Here is a 17801-nt window from a genome sequence, read left to right on the forward strand (position 1 = left end):
ATAAATCAAACGTGTCAGTATTGTTATTATCATTATTATTTTTGTATTGATTGACAAGACTTTAACTTAACAAGAAAACAATGGACTAAACATAAATATAGAAATGTACTATTAAGTAAATATGAAAAATATAAGATACATATAAAAATTGACTATTAACTAAACATGATAAATATAACATAAATATAAAAATGAACTATTAAGTAAATATGAAAAATATAACTTAAATATGAAAATGAACACTATAAACCAAACATGACGATATAACATAAACCTGATAACTTGTAATGACTAAATGTTCCTCTTATTTAGGGGTGCTAGAAGCAAAGGAATAGTTTATTTATTTTAAAATTAAGGTTGTTTTTTTGCCCCTAGTGGCTAAAACTGCACATCACTGTGAGTCTCTTCTGGAACCTTTGTTGATGTCTAACCAGATCTAATAACTGTTAAGTGTTTAAATATATATCCTGACTGGCTGTGAGTATATGTTGTTGCTCACTCACTTTGAGCTTTAGACTGTACTTGAAATGTTTTAATGTCTTACTAATTTTTGATGTTGTGAGTTTGTTTTTTAAAGTTTTTAAAGCCGATGTCAGGGCTGCCTTTGAGTCTTATGTTTTCCTTTTTAGTCATCGTTGATGTTTGGGCGGATACAAGAAAAGGAATTGATGAATCTTCTCCACCGTGGTGTTGTCCTCCTCTGCGTTGTTGGGATCGGCTCATTGGTTTGCTCAGGTGGATCCACCCTCACTTCCTGTTCCACCTCCAACTCCACCTTTACCTCCACAAGCTCCTCCTTCACCATGGAGAGTGCCTTTGGTGGTTTTTCAGCTGTTTCTTCAGCAAGGCGGCTATCTCTGCATCCTTTTCCTCAACACAACGTTCCTTCTTTTGTTCCAGTTGCTGGTTTCTCTCATGCAAAGCAACTATCTCTGCATCCTTCTCCTCCACACAACGTTCTTTCTGTTGTTCCAGTTCGTGGTTTCTCTCATGCAAAGCAACTATCTCTGCATCCTTTTCCTCAACACAACGTTCCTTCTGTTGTTCCAGTTCGTGGTTTCTCTCATGCAAAGCGACTATCTCTGCATCCTTTTCCTCAAGACAACGTTCCTTCTGTTGTTCCAGTTTGTGGTTTCTCTCATGCAAAGCAACTATCTCTGCATCCTTCTCCTCCAAACAACGTTCCTTCTTTTGTTCCAGTTCCTGGTTTCTCTCATGCAAAGCGACTATCTCTGCATCCTTCTCCTCCACACAACGTTCCTTCTGTTGTTCCAGTTCCTGGTTTCTCTCATGCAAAGCAACTATCTCTGCATCCTTCTCCTCCACACAACGTTCCTTCTGTTGTTCCAGTTCGTGGTTTCTCTCATGCAAAGCAACTATCTCTGCATCCTTCTCCTCCACACAACGTTCCTTCTGTTGTTCCAGTTCGTGGTTTCTCTCATGCAAAGCAACTATCTCTGCATCCTTCTCCTCCACACAACGTTCCTTCTGTTGTTCCAGTTCGTGGTTTCTCTCATGCAAAACGACTATCTCAAAATGTTTCACCTCAAGACAACGCAACTTCTCTTGTTTGAGTTCCTGGTTTGTCTTTTGCAAGGCAGCCATCTCTGCATCCTTCTCCTCAACACAGGGTTCTTTCAGTTGTTTGAGATCCTGGTTTGCCTTTCTCAAGGTGGCCATCACTGCTTTGTCCTTCTCGTGCATCTTGAGGAGCTTTCCATATTTCATGTTCAGTTCCTCATTGTTTCCGCGCAAGACTTTCTGCTCAATTTCCAGGGCATTCATTTTCACATTGTGCCTCACTTCTGGTTCCACTTTCACCTCCACAACCTCTTTCTTGTCCACCTTCGCCTCCTCCACCACACAACGCTCCTTCTCTTGTTTCAGTGTTTGGTTTTCCTTCAGCAAGGCGGCCATCTCTGCAACCTTTTCCTCAACACAACGTTCCTTCTGTTGTTCCAGTTTGTGGTTTCTCTCATGCAAAGCGACTATCTCTGCATCCTTCTCCTCCACACAACGTTCCTTCTGTTGTTCCAGTTCGTGGTTTCTCTCATGCAAAGCAACTATCTCTGCAGCCTTCTCCTCCACACAACGTTCCTTTTGTTGTTCCAGTTCGTGGTTTCTCTCATGCAAAGCAACTATCTCTGTATCCTTCTCCTCCACACAACGTTCCTTCTGTTGTTCCAGTTCGTGGTTTCTCTCATGCAAAGCAACTATCTCTGTATCCTTCTCCTCCACACAACGTTCCTTCTGTTGTTCCAGTTCGTGGTTTCTCTCATGCAAAACGACTATCTCAAAATGTTTCACCTCAAGACAACGCAACTTCTCTTGTTTGAGTTCCTGGTTTGTCTTTTGCAAGGCAGCCATCTCTGCATCCTTCTCCTCAACACAGGGTTCTTTCAGTTGTTTGAGATCCTGGTTTGCCTTTCTCAAGGTGGCCATCACTGCTTTGTCCTTCTCGTGCATCTTGAGGAGCTTTCCATATTTCATGTTCAGTTCCTCATTGTTTCCGCGCAAGACTTTCTGCTCAATTTCCAGGGCATTCATTTTCACATTGTGCCTCACTTCTGGTTCCACTTTCACCTCCACAACCTCTTTCTTGTCCACCTTCGCCTCCTCCACCACACAACGCTCCTTCTCTTGTTTCAGTGTTTTGTTTTCCTTCAGCAAGGCAGCTATCTCTTTATCCTTCTCCTCCACACAACGCTGCTTCTGTTGTTGGAGTTCCTGATTTGTCTCACGCAAAGCAGCCATCTCTACACCTTGCTCCTCAACACAGGGTTCTTTCAGTTGTTTGAGTTCCTGGTTTTCCTTTCTCAAGGCAGCCATCTCGGCTTCGACCTTCTTGTGTGACCTCTGGAGGTTTCTGTATTTCATGTTCAGGTCCTCATTGTTGACGCGCAAGACGTTCTGCTCAATTTCCTGGGCTTTCACTTTCACATTGTGCTTAAACTGCAAAGCTGCTGTATATGCTTTGAGCATCGCTTCCTTCTTTTTAGCGCCTTCAATCTCAAGCTTATCCCTTAAAGTCCTCTCCTGCTCCAGCAACAACTTCATTTCCTGATTTTCTTTTTGCAGAATCTCGAGCTTGACTGCCAGCTCATCTCTATTGTTCATCTCCATCTCTACTGCTGTGACGAAATGACCTGTTGTCTAGCAAACTAAATGTAATTGTTCGACTGAATTAACGTCACAAAAATCCCACAAAAGTTTAGTTCACTTGTGAAGATTATCTCGCTAAAAAACACTGCAAGTATCCCTAATGTTTGCTTGCAACAAAACCTATTTCTGCAATGATCTGACACTAGCTGGACAAATTCCTTCTGCCTGCTGCTCTGGTGCTCTGGTGCTCTGATGCTCTGATGAATTCACCGTCACAGCCAAGTCCTGCAAACTCCTAGAAGATCAATGCAGAATTCAGAATTCTACATAAAGACAAAAGATGATGTCATCATTCTGATGGTTCCATTCCAAATAAAGAGTGAAGGACATCAGCTGACAGGAAGTAAGAATGGAACCATGCTGTTGCCTAGAAACGCAATTGTGTTTAGATAATATAAAGAAATGTAAACAATCGAAATGCTTTATTAATTCCAATGGGAAGTAAGCAACATGTTCTATTATGTTTCATCTTCACGTCAAATGCATATTTTCTACTTTTTAATTTCTATTTTGATATCTTTCAAATTTTTGAAATGTTTATTTCTACTCTTTTAATTTCTAATTATGTGCAATGCCTTGTTTTTTATGCTGCTGCAACGCAAACATTTCCCAATGGGATCAATAAAGTACATCTTATCTAATAGGAACCAAAAATACAGTTACGTTGAAGTTGCACTCAATTGCATTTTGATAAAGTGCCATTTTGAATAAAACTTTTTTTTACAGGATTCCCTTCAACACATTAACTTCAATGAAAACATTTCTCTACTAAAATATTTTTTTATGGTGATTAATTGTCTCTTTGTTGTAATTTTCTGTCTCTTTGCAGCTGTTTTCCATCTAATTGTAGGACTCTTTAAAGTAAAGACACTACATACCGATATACACCTGAACATCAGCAGGAGAGGACTCTTTAAAGTAGAGACACTACATACTGATATACACCTGAACATCAGCAGGAGAGGACTCTTTAAAGTAGAGACACTACATACTGATATACACCTGAACATCAGCAGGAGATGACTCTTTAAAGTAGAGACACTACATACTGATATACACCTGAACGTCAGCAGGAGAGGACTCTTTAAAGTAGAGACTCTACATACTGATATACACCTGAACATCAGCAGGAGAGGACTCTTTAAAGTAGAGACACTACATACTGATATACAACCTGAACATCAGCAGGAGAGGACTCTTTAAAGTAGAGACACTACATACTGATATACACCTGAACATCAGCAGGAGAGGACTCTTTAAAGTAGAGACACTACATACTGATATACACCTGAACATCAGCAGGAGAGGACTCTTTAAAGTAGAGACACTACATACTGATATACACCTGAACATCAGCAGGAGATGACTCTTTAAAGTAGAGACACTACATACTGATATACACCTGAACGTCAGCAGGAGAGGACTCTTTAAAGTAGAGACTCTACATACTGATATACACCTGAACATCAGCAGGAGAGGACTCTTTAAAGTAGAGACACTACATACTGATATACACCTGAACATCAGCAGGAGAGGACTCTTTAAAGTAGAGACACTACATACTGATATACACCTGAACATCAGCAGGAGATGACTCTTTAAAGTAGAGACACTACATACTGATATACACCTGAACATCAGCAGGAGAGGACTCTTTAAAGTAGAGACACTACATACTGATATACACCTGAACATCAGCAGGAGATGACTCTTTAAAGTAGAGACACTACATACTGATATACACCTGAACGTCAGCAGGAGAGGACTCTTTAAAGTAGAGACTCTACATACTGATATACACCTGAACATCAGCAGGAGAGGACTCTTTAAAGTAGAGACACTACATACTGATATACACCTGAACATCAGCAGGAGAGGACTCTTTAAAGTAGAGACACTACATACTGATATACACCTGAACATCAGCAGGAGATGACTCTTTAAAGTAGAGACACTACATACTGATATACACCTGAACATCAGCAGGAGAGGACTCTTTAAAGTAGAGACACTACATACTGATATACACCTGAACATCAGCAGGAGATGACTCTTTAAAGTAGAGACACTACATACTGATATACACCTGAACGTCAGCAGGAGAGGACTCTTTAAAGTAGACACTCTACATACTGATATACACCTGAACATCAGCAGGAGAGGACTCTTTAAAGTAGAGACACTACATACTGATATACACCTGCACGTCAGCAGGAGAGGACTCTTTAAAGTAGAGACTCTACATACTGATATACACCTGAACATCAGCAGGAGAGGACTCTTTAAAGTAGAGACACTACATACTGATATATACCTGAACGTCAGCAGGAGAGGACTCTTTAAAGTAGAGACACTACATACTGATATACAGTACACCCTGAACATCAGCAGGAGAGGACTCTTTAAAGTAGAGGCACTACATACTGATATACACCTGAACATCAGCAGGAGAGGACTCTTTAAAGTAGAGACACTACATACTGATATACACCTGAACATCAGCAGGAGAGGACTCTTTAAAGTAGAGACACTACATACTGATATACACCTGAACATCAGCAGGAGATGACTCTTTAAAGTAGAGACACTACATACTGATATACACCTGAACGTCAGCAGGAGAGGACTCTTTAAAGTAGAGACTCTACATACTGATATACACCTGAACATCAGCAGGAGAGGACTCTTTAAAGTAGAGACACTACATACTGATATACACCTGCACGTCAGCAGGAGAGGACTCTTTAAAGTAGAGACTCTACATACTGATATACACCTGAACATCAGCAGGAGAGGACTCTTTAAAGTAGAGACACTACATACTGATATACACCTGAACGTCAGCAGGAGAGGACTCTTTAAAGTAGAGACACTACATACTGATATACAGTACACCCTGAACATCAGCAGGAGAGGACTCTTTAAAGTAGAGACACTACATACTGATATACAGTACACCCTGAACATCAGGAGGAGAGGACTCTTTAAAGTAGAGACTCTACATACTGATATACACCTGAACATCAGCAGGAGAGGACTCTTTAAAGTAGAGACACTACATACTGATATACACCTGAACATCAGCAGGAGAGGACTCTTTAAAGTAGAGACACTACATACTGATATACACCTGAACATCAGCAGGAGATGACTCTTTAAAGTAGAGACACTACATACTGATATACACCTGAACGTCAGCAGGAGAGGACTCTTTAAAGTAGACACTCTACATACTGATATACACCTGAACATCAGCAGGAGAGGACTCTTTAAAGTAGAGACACTACATACTGATATACACCTGCACGTCAGCAGGAGAGGACTCTTTAAAGTAGAGACTCTACATACTGATATACACCTGAACATCAGCAGGAGAGGACTCTTTAAAGTAGAGACACTACATACTGATATATACCTGAACGTCAGCAGGAGAGGACTCTTTAAAGTAGAGACACTACATACTGATATACAGTACACCCTGAACATCAGCAGGAGAGGACTCTTTAAAGTAGAGGCACTACATACTGATATACACCTGAACATCAGCAGGAGAGGACTCTTTAAAGTAGAGACACTACATACTGATATACACCTGAACATCAGCAGGAGAGGACTCTTTAAAGTAGAGACACTACATACTGATATACACCTGAACATCAGCAGGAGATGACTCTTTAAAGTAGAGACACTACATACTGATATACACCTGAACGTCAGCAGGAGAGGACTCTTTAAAGTAGAGACTCTACATACTGATATACACCTGAACATCAGCAGGAGAGGACTCTTTAAAGTAGAGACACTACATACTGATATACACCTGAACATCAGCAGGAGAGGACTCTTTAAAGTAGAGACACTACATACTGATATACACCTGAACATCAGCAGGAGATGACTCTTTAAAGTAGAGACACTACATACTGATATACACCTGAACATCAGCAGGAGAGGACTCTTTAAAGTAGAGACACTACATACTGATATACACCTGAACATTAGCAGGAGATGACTCTTTAAAGTAGAGACACTACATAATGATATACACCTGAACGTCAGCAGGAGAGGACTCTTTAAAGTAGAGACTCTACATACTGATATACACCTGAACATCAGCAGGAGAGGACTCTTTAAAGTAGAGACACTACATACTGATATACACCTGAACGTCAGCAGGAGAGGACTCTTTAAAGTAGAGACACTACATACTGATATACAGTACACCCTGAACATCAGCAGGAGAGGACTCTTTAAAGTAGAGACACTACATACTGATATACAGTACACCCTGAACATCAGGAGGAGAGGACTCTTTAAAGTAGAGACTCTACATACTGATATACACCTGAACATCAGCAGGAGAGGACTCTTTAAAGTAGAGACACTACATACTGATATACACCTGAACATCAGCAGGAGAGGACTCTTTAAAGTAGAGACACTACATACTGATATACAGTACACCCTGAACATCAGCAGGAGATAGCTCTTTAAAGTAGAGGGACTACACAGATGACGTTTTTTTATGGATTTATTGTCAAAGCACTTCAGATATTCATTGCTATCGGGATGTTAAGAGCATTCCATGGAATATAACAAAAAGTGTATCTCGAGCCGGTTTCTCAAACTTACCTACCCCACCTTTAAGGGTGTTGATAGGATATCTAAGGGCCCAATGATTTTCCAATAGGATGTTGGTAATTAAGATAAGATAAGATAAGATGGTACTTTATTGATCCCAATTTGGGAAATTGTTTTTGTTGCAGCAGCATAAAAGACAAGGCATTTTACAATAAAACAAAACTACAAATAAACAAGAATAGAAAGAAAAGAAAAGAAAATAGAAAATATACATGTTGAAATAGAAAACATACATGTAGATATTATGTATACAAATATATATATTCAAAAATATATGACATATGGAATATTAAATATAAAATATTGAACAGATTATATATGTGTAAAATGTACAACGTGGTTTTACAATGAAGAAGGCAGGGTATAGTGTTTAATTTTTAATTAGGTTTAATATTTTTGTTTTATTGAGGGTCACCAGGCTTATTCCAAGTTAAAAGCCACTCATGGCTGCAGGGGTTCAGGTAGAGGACCTCCAAAGTTACCTTCAGATACAATAAGAAGGTAAGTCTTATCAAAAGTAGAACACTGCTGACCTCTGTTGGCTAACATTGGAACTGCAGATGAATGGAGGTGTCTGATCTGAAGGAGGCACTAAATAGACAGTGTAAAACAAGCCTGCTGACTTTCATTGCTTTCTCTTTGCCTTCTATAGATTAGCACAGTGGTGTAAAAGTACAAGACATAACTTAATTAAAGATAGCCTTCAAAATATACTCAGAGTCCAAAAATTAAAAGTAGCCTATTTCTGAATAATATTTATATAATATTACTGCACTATGATTATTGATGCATTCATGAGTCTATAGCAGCTGGCATTTTGTATTAGCTAATAATCTGAATATGTAGAACAACTAGTTGCTAAAGCTCTCAGATAAATAATAATAATAATAAATAATATTTATATATAGTGCTTCTCTAGAACTCAAAGACGCTTGTAGCAGAGTTAAGAGTACAACATGTACATCCAAAATGTAGTGGAGGAGTATACATACTGATATACACCTGAACATCAGCAGGAGAGGACTCTTTAAAGTAGAGACACTACATACTGATATACACCTGAACATCAGCAGGAGAGGACTCTTTAAAGTAGAGACACTACATACTGATATACACCTGAACATCAGCAGGAGAGGACTCTTTAAAGTAGAGACACTACATACTGATATACACCTGAACATCAGCAGGAGAGGACTCTTTAAAGTAGAGACACTACATAACTTAAACACATATTTCTCGATGATGATACCTCACAGAGTAAATTGATATCATTGTGATTCCTATATGTTATGTATGTGTCTGTGTAGGTGTTGAGGTGGGGTTCCCTGCAGGATTCAAGCTAACGAGCATTTAGCTGCTGCTTCTCCTGCAGTCCAGTCAGCCGCTGCCTTTGATGTCGGCGTGTTTTTCCCAGCGTCGGTGAAGGTGGAGGTTGATTTGCATACAAAGATATTCTCTCCTCCTCTTTGTTCTCGGTCAGAGAGAGTGGTGGTCTACACTCTGGTACTTCTATTTTTACTGAAGTACAAGATCTGAGTACTTCTACTTTTATAAATATAATCAAGTGTTAAATCAGACTTTAGTTCCACCTGGAGTAAATTCACAAGCTACCCTGCAGAATACAAAGTCATTAAAACTAGCTGCACCTTTACCAGCTTTGATAACACTTTAATGATCAATCATTATATCAAAACCTATATAATGGAAAACAAATGTATGATCACAAAACATTTTTCCCAACGTTTAAAATCCGTCATACCAGTCCCATATTTATATTATTATTATTATCATTATTATCATTATTATTATTATTATTATTATTATTATTATTATTATTATTATTATTATTATTATTATTATTATTATTATTATTATTATTATTATTAATATTATTATTATTATTATTATTATTATTATTATTATTATTATTACTATTATTGTTATTATTGTTGTAACTCATATTTATTTTAATACCGTTTTTCACCACAGGGAGGCAGTGAATTTATGTTTAAAAGAAAAACTAAAATCCCATGATGCATTGCGGTGGTCCGTTTCTAGCTTCCGGTCCTCAGAAGCTACACGTTGCTAACAGACGTTGACGCAGATTTTATACTGAATGTAATGTGTTAAAGAGACTTTTAAAACACATAGGCTACAAAGACTTAGTTTATCCTTGGAGGGTGATCTATCCGTGCTTTTATTCGTTAAACCGTGTTTTTGTTGCCTCCCGTTCTTTGTTCGTAGCTTTTTATACCACGTTGCTGATCGGTAAACACAAGTAAAGGCATTAAAGGGAGATTAGTGTGTTTAACGGCAGTGTTTTATCAAGGAGAAGAAAGACTGAAGAACCAGGACGAAGAGGAGAGAGAGGTAACATCCTTCAGAGTGTGTGTCTGTAAGTGTGTGTGTGTCATGACGAGTTTGTATACTGCAGGGTAGCTTGTGAATTTACTCCAGGTGTAACTAAAGTCTGATATTTCACATCATTCATCCACATCTGTAAAGTAACTAAAGGTACATGTAGTGAAGTGAAAGTACACCATTTACCTCTGAATTGTAGTGGAGTAAAAGTACAAAGTAGCATTAAATGGAAATAGTGTTGACAGATCTGCTGTTCAAGTGGCCGTGACAGACCTCCCCTAACAAAAAATGCTAAATTGGCTATAATTTGGTTTGATGGAAAGGATGTATGTCTCAATAATGTCTTACCAGACATGTGAAACTAGACAGAACATCCTGAACTCTTGACCTATGCACATTATGCATTTTAGAAGGGGCAAGCAAAGCATAAAAGTTCCAACCACAATTCTAGGAAGGCGTTGTGGTTTTTGACACCTTGACAACGGTTACAACGATTGAGGAGAACAATGCACACAGGATGAGAGTGAACTGTGTACAGACTTGATGATTTTAGGTCTGTGAGTGCAGACGTTGATGTGTCCCATTATCATTCATATCACATCATATCATAATGTATCATATATCTCCTTATTTGAGTCGGCTTCTTGAGCCGTATCTGGCCGTGCAACACTCAGTAGGGCTGTGCAATTAATCCTATTTTAATCGCAATTACGATTTTGGCCTGCCACAATTACGAAAACAACATAATCGAAAAAAACAATTATTTTGCTTTGCTAGGTTGTGACTGTGCACTGCAACATATTTGATCTAATTTAATGTTGGTCTCATTTATTTGTATTTATCATATTTATATATGTTTAGTAGCTTGGGGAAGTGCGCTCCAAAATATTTGTTGATCTTGTTTATTGGTATTTATTATTTTGATATTATTTATTTAAATGTATCATTTATTTTTGTATTGGTTTTTCATTTGAATTATGCGTTCAGGGTAATCAACAGTTAAAAAGATACTGTTCAAATTATTATTTGTATTTGTTTTAAAGTTCAATAAATGGATTTTTTCAAAGTCAATTAATAATAGTGATATCAATTATTGACCCAAATAATCGTGATTATGATTTTTGCCATAATCGCACAGCCCTAACACTCAGTGTCACATACTGTATGCAGAAGTATTATTTTAAGCAACACGTTGACGAAACACTCTAGTCAAATGTAATTAAAGTCAGATCCACTCGTGTCTTAGACAGGGCAGTGATATCATAAACCTGTTAATGTACGTATTCAAACACTTTTTCTTTTACCAGCTGTATTCACCTTGCAGGTGCAGCTATGTGGCTTTTATCCTGGATAAAGTGTTTAAGTCATGGATGTTTAAAGTTTAACGTCTTCATATTTGTCTAATATTAAAGTTAACTTTTCATTCAGGAAGTATGACGCTGCGCTGTCAGTACGCTTGTCCATGTTTGAGATTGGTCGAATGCTCCAAATACCACCCCTTTCATGTGGACGCGCACCTAACTAGATAGGACACGGCTGGCTTGAGCGATCCACTTGATAACCCGCGTCGTAGGACCGTTTAGCGAGAGCGCGTATGTTTTGGATTAGGCCAACCGGCTAACTCAAACATATCCAGGTTAGGTTGAACCGGCTTCGTCGTACAGGCCTCTGATGCAGAGAGGGAGGAGGGAAGAGACTATAAAAGATGAGTGAAGAGAAACGGGGGAGCTTGGGGGGACTTTTTTTAGGCTTGATTTTGGGTCTTGGGCTCTTTTAGGGCTCTGGGGGGTTCACTTGGGAACCTGTTGCTTTTGTACTTTGACCTTGTAAAGCTTTTGTTATATTTTGGATCTTGTAAATGCTCTATATTTGTTAAAAACCTAATAAAACCGGTTTGTACTTTGTACATTTCGACCCAATTCCTGGTCTCTGGTGGTCTCTGAAGGTATCTGCTTGGTCTTAGAGTAAGGTAAGAACACCCTTCCTTGGAAAAGGCTGACATTAGTTGGTAATTTGGACTTGAAATTGTTTAAGGGAAATAGAAACCCTGCTAAAGTTAAACTGTAGTTTCATATTGGTTATTGTGGTTGATGTGGTTTTGATTGATGCTGAAATATGACATGTGCTCTGCTGATGTGGTAATATCACTGCTGTGATATCAGTGTTTGACTCTGGCTATGTTTGCTTTTACGTTTGCATTGTTTTAATTGGTATAACTGGGGATCAAAGGAGGGGGTTAGGGATTGTGGGTCCTGCAGCTGCCCTAATTACCAGGGAGTCTCCCAATGACACAGGGTTTCTCCTCCAGGGGTTTTTAGTCTGCACCAGAAGATGTGTAAGCTTTCTGCTGTCCTGATGTCAATGGGGAGCTCATTCCACCATTTTGGAGCCAGGATAGCAAACCGACGTGTTTTTGCTGATGGGAACCTGGGTCCCCCTCGCAGTGCGGGTGCAGCGAGCCGTTTGGCTGATGCAGAGCGGAGTGCACGTGCACGTGCACGTGCTGGGGTGTACAGTTTAACCATGTCCTGGATGTAGGAAGGGCCAGATCCATTCACAGCATGGTACGCAAGTACCAGTGTCTTGAAGTGGATTCTAGCAGTTACTGGAAGCCAGTGAAGGGAGCAGAGGAGCGGCGTGGTGTGGGAGAATTTAGGATGGTTGAAGACCAGACAAGCTGCTGCATTCTGGATGAGCTGCAGCGGTCGGATGGCACATGCAGGTAGACCAGCCAGGAGGGAGTTGCAGTAGTCTAGGTGTGAGATGACGAGAGCCTAGACCAGAAGTTGTGTCGCTTTCTGGGTCAGGTGGGGACGTATCCTCCTGATGTTGTAAAGCGTATCTGCAGCAACGGGTTGTAGCAGCGATGTTTGCAGTGAAGGACAGTTTGTTATCTAGGGTCACACCCAGATTCCTTGCAGTCTGAGTCGGGGAAACAACAGAGGAGCCGATGTTGATTGTTAGTTCAAGAGTGGGACAGTCTTTTCCCGGAAGAAAAAGCAGTTCAGTCTTGTCAAAGTTGAGCTTGAGGTGATGAGCAGACGTCCACTGAGAGATGTCTGCTAGACAAGCAGAGATGCTTGCGACAACCTGGGTCTCTGAGGTGGGAAAGGACAGAATTAATTGGGTGTCGTCAGCATAGCAATGGCAGTGTGAGAAAAAGTTTTTAGAGAGTACTTGTCCATGGACAAGTGAGTTTGGCAATTTACTTGTCCGAATACATTTTTCACTTGTCCAGAATGGACAAAAATTGGGGCCACTGGAATCTTCTTCTTCGCCAACGTATTTTATATTTTCCCACGTTTTTTACGACACCGCTAACGTAAGTGAGCGGTAAGATTTTACTGCATCACACATAGGGTTGGGTATCGTTTGGATCTTAACGATTCCGGTTCTGCTTTTCGATTCCGGTTATTTTCGGTTCTTGATTCCGGTTCTTTGAGAGGGTAAAAATAAGTCCCATGACAAACTGGGAGAAAAACATATTTATGAAAACATTAAGTCAAATCTGTATTCCTATTTACAAATCACTTCAGACTGTTGAATTTCTTACGATTATTGAATACAATTATATAAAAATAATCTCTTCATTGTTTAGTTAGTTCTAAGTGGTACAGTTTGAGAATGTACAATTGGCCCAGTCTCCTCTGATGTTACACTGCAACCTGCCTGTGAGACAGAGTCCAACCACACATGTCCAACACATAGGCCTAATAATAATAATAATAATAATAATACATTATATTTATAGCCTATAGGCCTAGCGCTTTTCTACAACTCAAAGACGCTTGCATGCTTACACATGTCCTGCAATACACATGCTGCCCAGCTGCTCACTGTTTGTAAATAAATAGTATTTTCATTTCAATAATGTACTTTCTATACCCTGTTTCATAAACAATACTGACATCCCTGTGCTCCTCGAGTCTGGGGGTCCGGGGATGTGAGGACAGCGCGAGGACACAGACAGGGAGGCTGCTTTACTTCATAAAGGAAATGGCGTCAATATTAACAACATAGGAGCTAAAACGCTTAATAACTTTCATTACGTGTTAAAGAAAGAACATAAGAAAGTTTGACAAATATGAGGCTGTTAAACGGGTAGCGGGTCCGCTGTGTGTAGAAAGAGAGAGAAAGAGAGAGAGACGCTGAACTGCACCGTGCAGCGATCAGATGATCCGGAGCATAGAGAGAGAGAGCTGCGGTCCGCGGGGCTCCGCCTCCTGTCCTCACAACTCTTATTAATCCCGGTACCGGACAATTGTTATTTGTTCCTACTCGGAACCGAATTTTGTTTCCAAACCCTGCCACACGTCCCGCACCGCCCCGTCCCGCCCCCGTCTAACAGTACAGAAAGCGGCGAGATGCAGGAATCGACAAGCAGAACTGAAACTAACATTTCTAAACGAACAATGGCGGACACGGACAATTTGCGAACGAGTTCTGCCTTTTGAAAACTGAATTTATCTATAATTTGTCAATAAATGAGGGCGAAAAACGTCACTTGTCCGCCGGACAAGTCAATTGAAAGATCTACTTGTCCGACATTGTAAATAACACGTCCCGGACGGTGGGACGTGTGCTTTTTCGCACACTGAATGGTATGAAAAACTATGCGGGCTAATGACCGATCCGAGCGAGTTTGTGTAGAGAGAGAGAAGACGTAGATTTGTTTTGTTGTGTCTGTCGGTTGTATTGAGTTATCTTGTTTTGTGATTATTTCAGAGACACAGCCGGAGAAGGAGCACTGAGAGCAGCATGGAGGAGAACAAAAAGACCCCTGGAGCTCAGGTCAGTGTGCACTTCCTCACAATATATTCCTAACACTGTTATCCCCAAATGAAAGATCACAACCTGTTTAGAAAATACAATATTAATGCACAATATGGTTGGATATAGGCTAACATTTATCACATTACGCAACCGAACATTCCCCAAAATTAGAAATATGGCAGATTAAAAAATAATGCAAAAAAAAAAAAGTGTGCAGATACTAGAATCATCAATCAGTTTAAAGTTCAGACCAAGAATATAATTACATTAGCAAATTCAACAAAAATACAAGAAAAGCACATCCACAAACAGAGCAGAGTAGCTTACAATTCTCCAAATAGATTAACCAAATTCAAAATGTCCTCAGTAGTAGTAGTAGTTTAGTCATTTCACTTTAACCTTCCATCACTTCTGCAATGTCCCCACTTTTTATAAATTCCAAAAACAATTCCCAAATGGTGTAAAATTCAGAAGCTTTCTTCCTTAGTATATATGTGAGTTTCTCAAGAGCCAGACTCAAAGTTAAATTGTTTAACCTGTGGCCCAGGGAGGGACAACCAACATTTTTCCAACACAAAGCAATTGAGCGCCTGGCTTGTAGAAGGCATAGGTTAACCATTTTTCTTTCCCTAACCGATAGTGAACAGTCTTCTGGATAAATGCTTAAAATACAAAGTTTAGGGCTTAAAGGGGTTCGCAACGAGGTTATTTGGGAAATGTATCTTGTCACCGAAGTCCAAAATATTTTAACCTCTACACAATCCCTCAAGCAATGATACAGGGTACCTTGATGGATCTTGCATTTATAACATAGATCAGGAATGTTAGGGTTAAACTTGTTAAACATCACAAGGGTGATGTAAGTTCTCATTATCCAATTATATTGTATTAATCTAAGACGTGTATTAATAGTTTGTGTTTGTGCCTTTGAACAAATTGTACCCCAATCATCCTCTGAAATATCCTCTGAAATATCCTTTAATACGTCTTTTACTTTCCGAGTTGTCTTTATGGTTTGCAACCATTATGTTATAAAATTGAGTAACCAGCCCTTTGCTGTTACAGTTTTTTATAGACAGTATCTCTACTGTGGACGTAGGAGGTTGTTGCAACAAGTTGTTTAAGTTTGCCAATATAAAACTCCTAACTTGCAGGTACTTGAAAAAGTGTTTCTGTGGCACGTCATACTTTGTTTTCAGCTCGTCAAACGACATTAGGTTGCTGTCCTAATATGAATCTAGTAGCCTTACAATACCCTTACTTAATCATGTTTGGAAGCCCATGTCATTTTTACCTTGGCTGAAGAGTTCATTGCCCCAAATAGGTGAGAAACAAGACAACATTAGCCGCTTTAGCTAATGGGGAGTCGCCTATATATGTATGTGCTTCATGCCAGACAAACATTTTATTTTTCACAAAGGCATTCATTGTTTTTTTCCTTAGACTTTTAGGAGCAGAGAATAGAAAGCTATCCAGCATCAAACCCTTTGAAGACAACAACTCGTAACCATGGCAAATCAACTCCTCTTGAAAACCAAAACATTGTAGCCCTCAATTGTGCCGCCCAGTAGTACCACTGAAAATGTGGTAGTTGTAACCCTCCCCTATCGTAAGGTAAATACAACAGAGAGAGTCTAAGTCTCGGCTTCCTGTTATTCCAAACACATTTAGAAAGTAGCTTTCTTATTTTAGAGAAAATGGAGGAGGAGGTGCTAGTGGGATTGATTGAAAAATATATAAACATTTTGGCAATATACTCATCTTAACAGAGGTGGGAGTAAGTCCTACATGTGCAAGTCATGAGCAAGTCTCAAGTCTTGACCTACAAGTATCAAGCAAGTCCCAAGTCACTGTGGTGAGAGTCAAGCAAGTCAAGTCAAGTCATTGCTCAGGTCAAGCAAGTCAAGTCATACGAAATTCTGATGAATAAGCCCAGTTTCCGTATTTAAATCAGTTAAAAGACAGTGGTTATGAAAATGGATTTAACCCACACTATGATCTTCATTACATACACAGTTAATCATTTAAAATCTAATTTAGACCGATGACAATCATATTAGATTCATATTAACCCCAGAACTGCAGACAATATAGCTAGGACTCAGTCAAAAAGTCTGTTCAAAAAGGCAGAATTCCAGGTAAGAAAATCATATATGGCATTTGCCATTACACATATTTAATTTAAATCTCTGTTAACACTAGAACCGCCAACAGTGTCAGCACCTACATAGATATCATTTTCAAATCATTTAATTTGTTCCTCTTCATAATTTCCTTATAAACTAAGTAGGACGCTTAGCTAGCGGGATGGATTGAAAAAGATATAAACATTTTGGCAATATACTCATCTTAATTATATTAATTCTTTCCACTAAGGACAAGGCAATGTTGTCCACCTAGTGGAATCTTCTGACACTTTAGGGGTGACATGGGTTCTTAATTAGATGCACTGAGAATGTCTATCTTTGCTGTAATTTTAATACCCAGATAAGCAAAACCGTCTATGGCATTTACAAATGGGAAAGATCATTTTGGATTTCTTCCCTCCTGTTCATTGAGAAACATAATAGAGGATTTATCTTTGTTCACCTTAAAACCAGAGATTTTACCAAATTGATTGATTACTTTTAAGAGGGATTCTGCAAGACCTGATCAAATTGGTCTGTTAGAGCCACATTCGGATGATGATTTACCTGGCTTTAAAATAAGAGTTATTAAGGCACTTTGTAGCGAAGGGGGGAGGCTGCCCTGCTCGAATGATTCCATGCATACATGTATAACAATGGGGCTATCAATTTTGCATTGAAAAATGTATACATGTAAATTGGGATCCCGTCAGGTCCTGAGGCCTTACCACCTTTCAT

General features: G+C 39.3%; 2 protein-coding genes across 4 annotated transcripts in view; one reads left to right on the plus strand and one right to left on the minus strand.

Annotated features, from left to right (window-relative positions):
• LOC117477332 (zinc finger protein 208-like) overlaps positions 1-17801 on the minus strand; it is a 416861-nt gene that overhangs the window by 193366 nt on the left and 205694 nt on the right.
• LOC117477343 (zinc finger protein 239-like) overlaps positions 1-17801 on the plus strand; it is a 124361-nt gene that overhangs the window by 46282 nt on the left and 60278 nt on the right. Inside the window, exons 1-2 of one of the 3 annotated variants that reach the window (XM_034124029.1) lie at positions 9877-10198; positions 14890-14955. In XM_034124029.1, the coding sequence (XP_033979920.1) occupies positions 14923-14955 (33 nt within the window). In that variant the 5' untranslated portion in view covers positions 9877-10198; positions 14890-14922. Of the gene's footprint in view, positions 1-9876; positions 10199-14889; positions 14956-17801 lie in introns of those variants that run through there. The other 2 variants (XM_034124028.1, XM_034124037.1) reach the window with 2 other exon arrangements.

Source organism: Trematomus bernacchii, unplaced genomic scaffold (assembly GCF_902827165.1).
Source record: "Trematomus bernacchii unplaced genomic scaffold, fTreBer1.1, whole genome shotgun sequence".
Classification (NCBI taxonomy): Eukaryota; Metazoa; Chordata; class Actinopteri; order Perciformes; family Nototheniidae; genus Trematomus; species Trematomus bernacchii.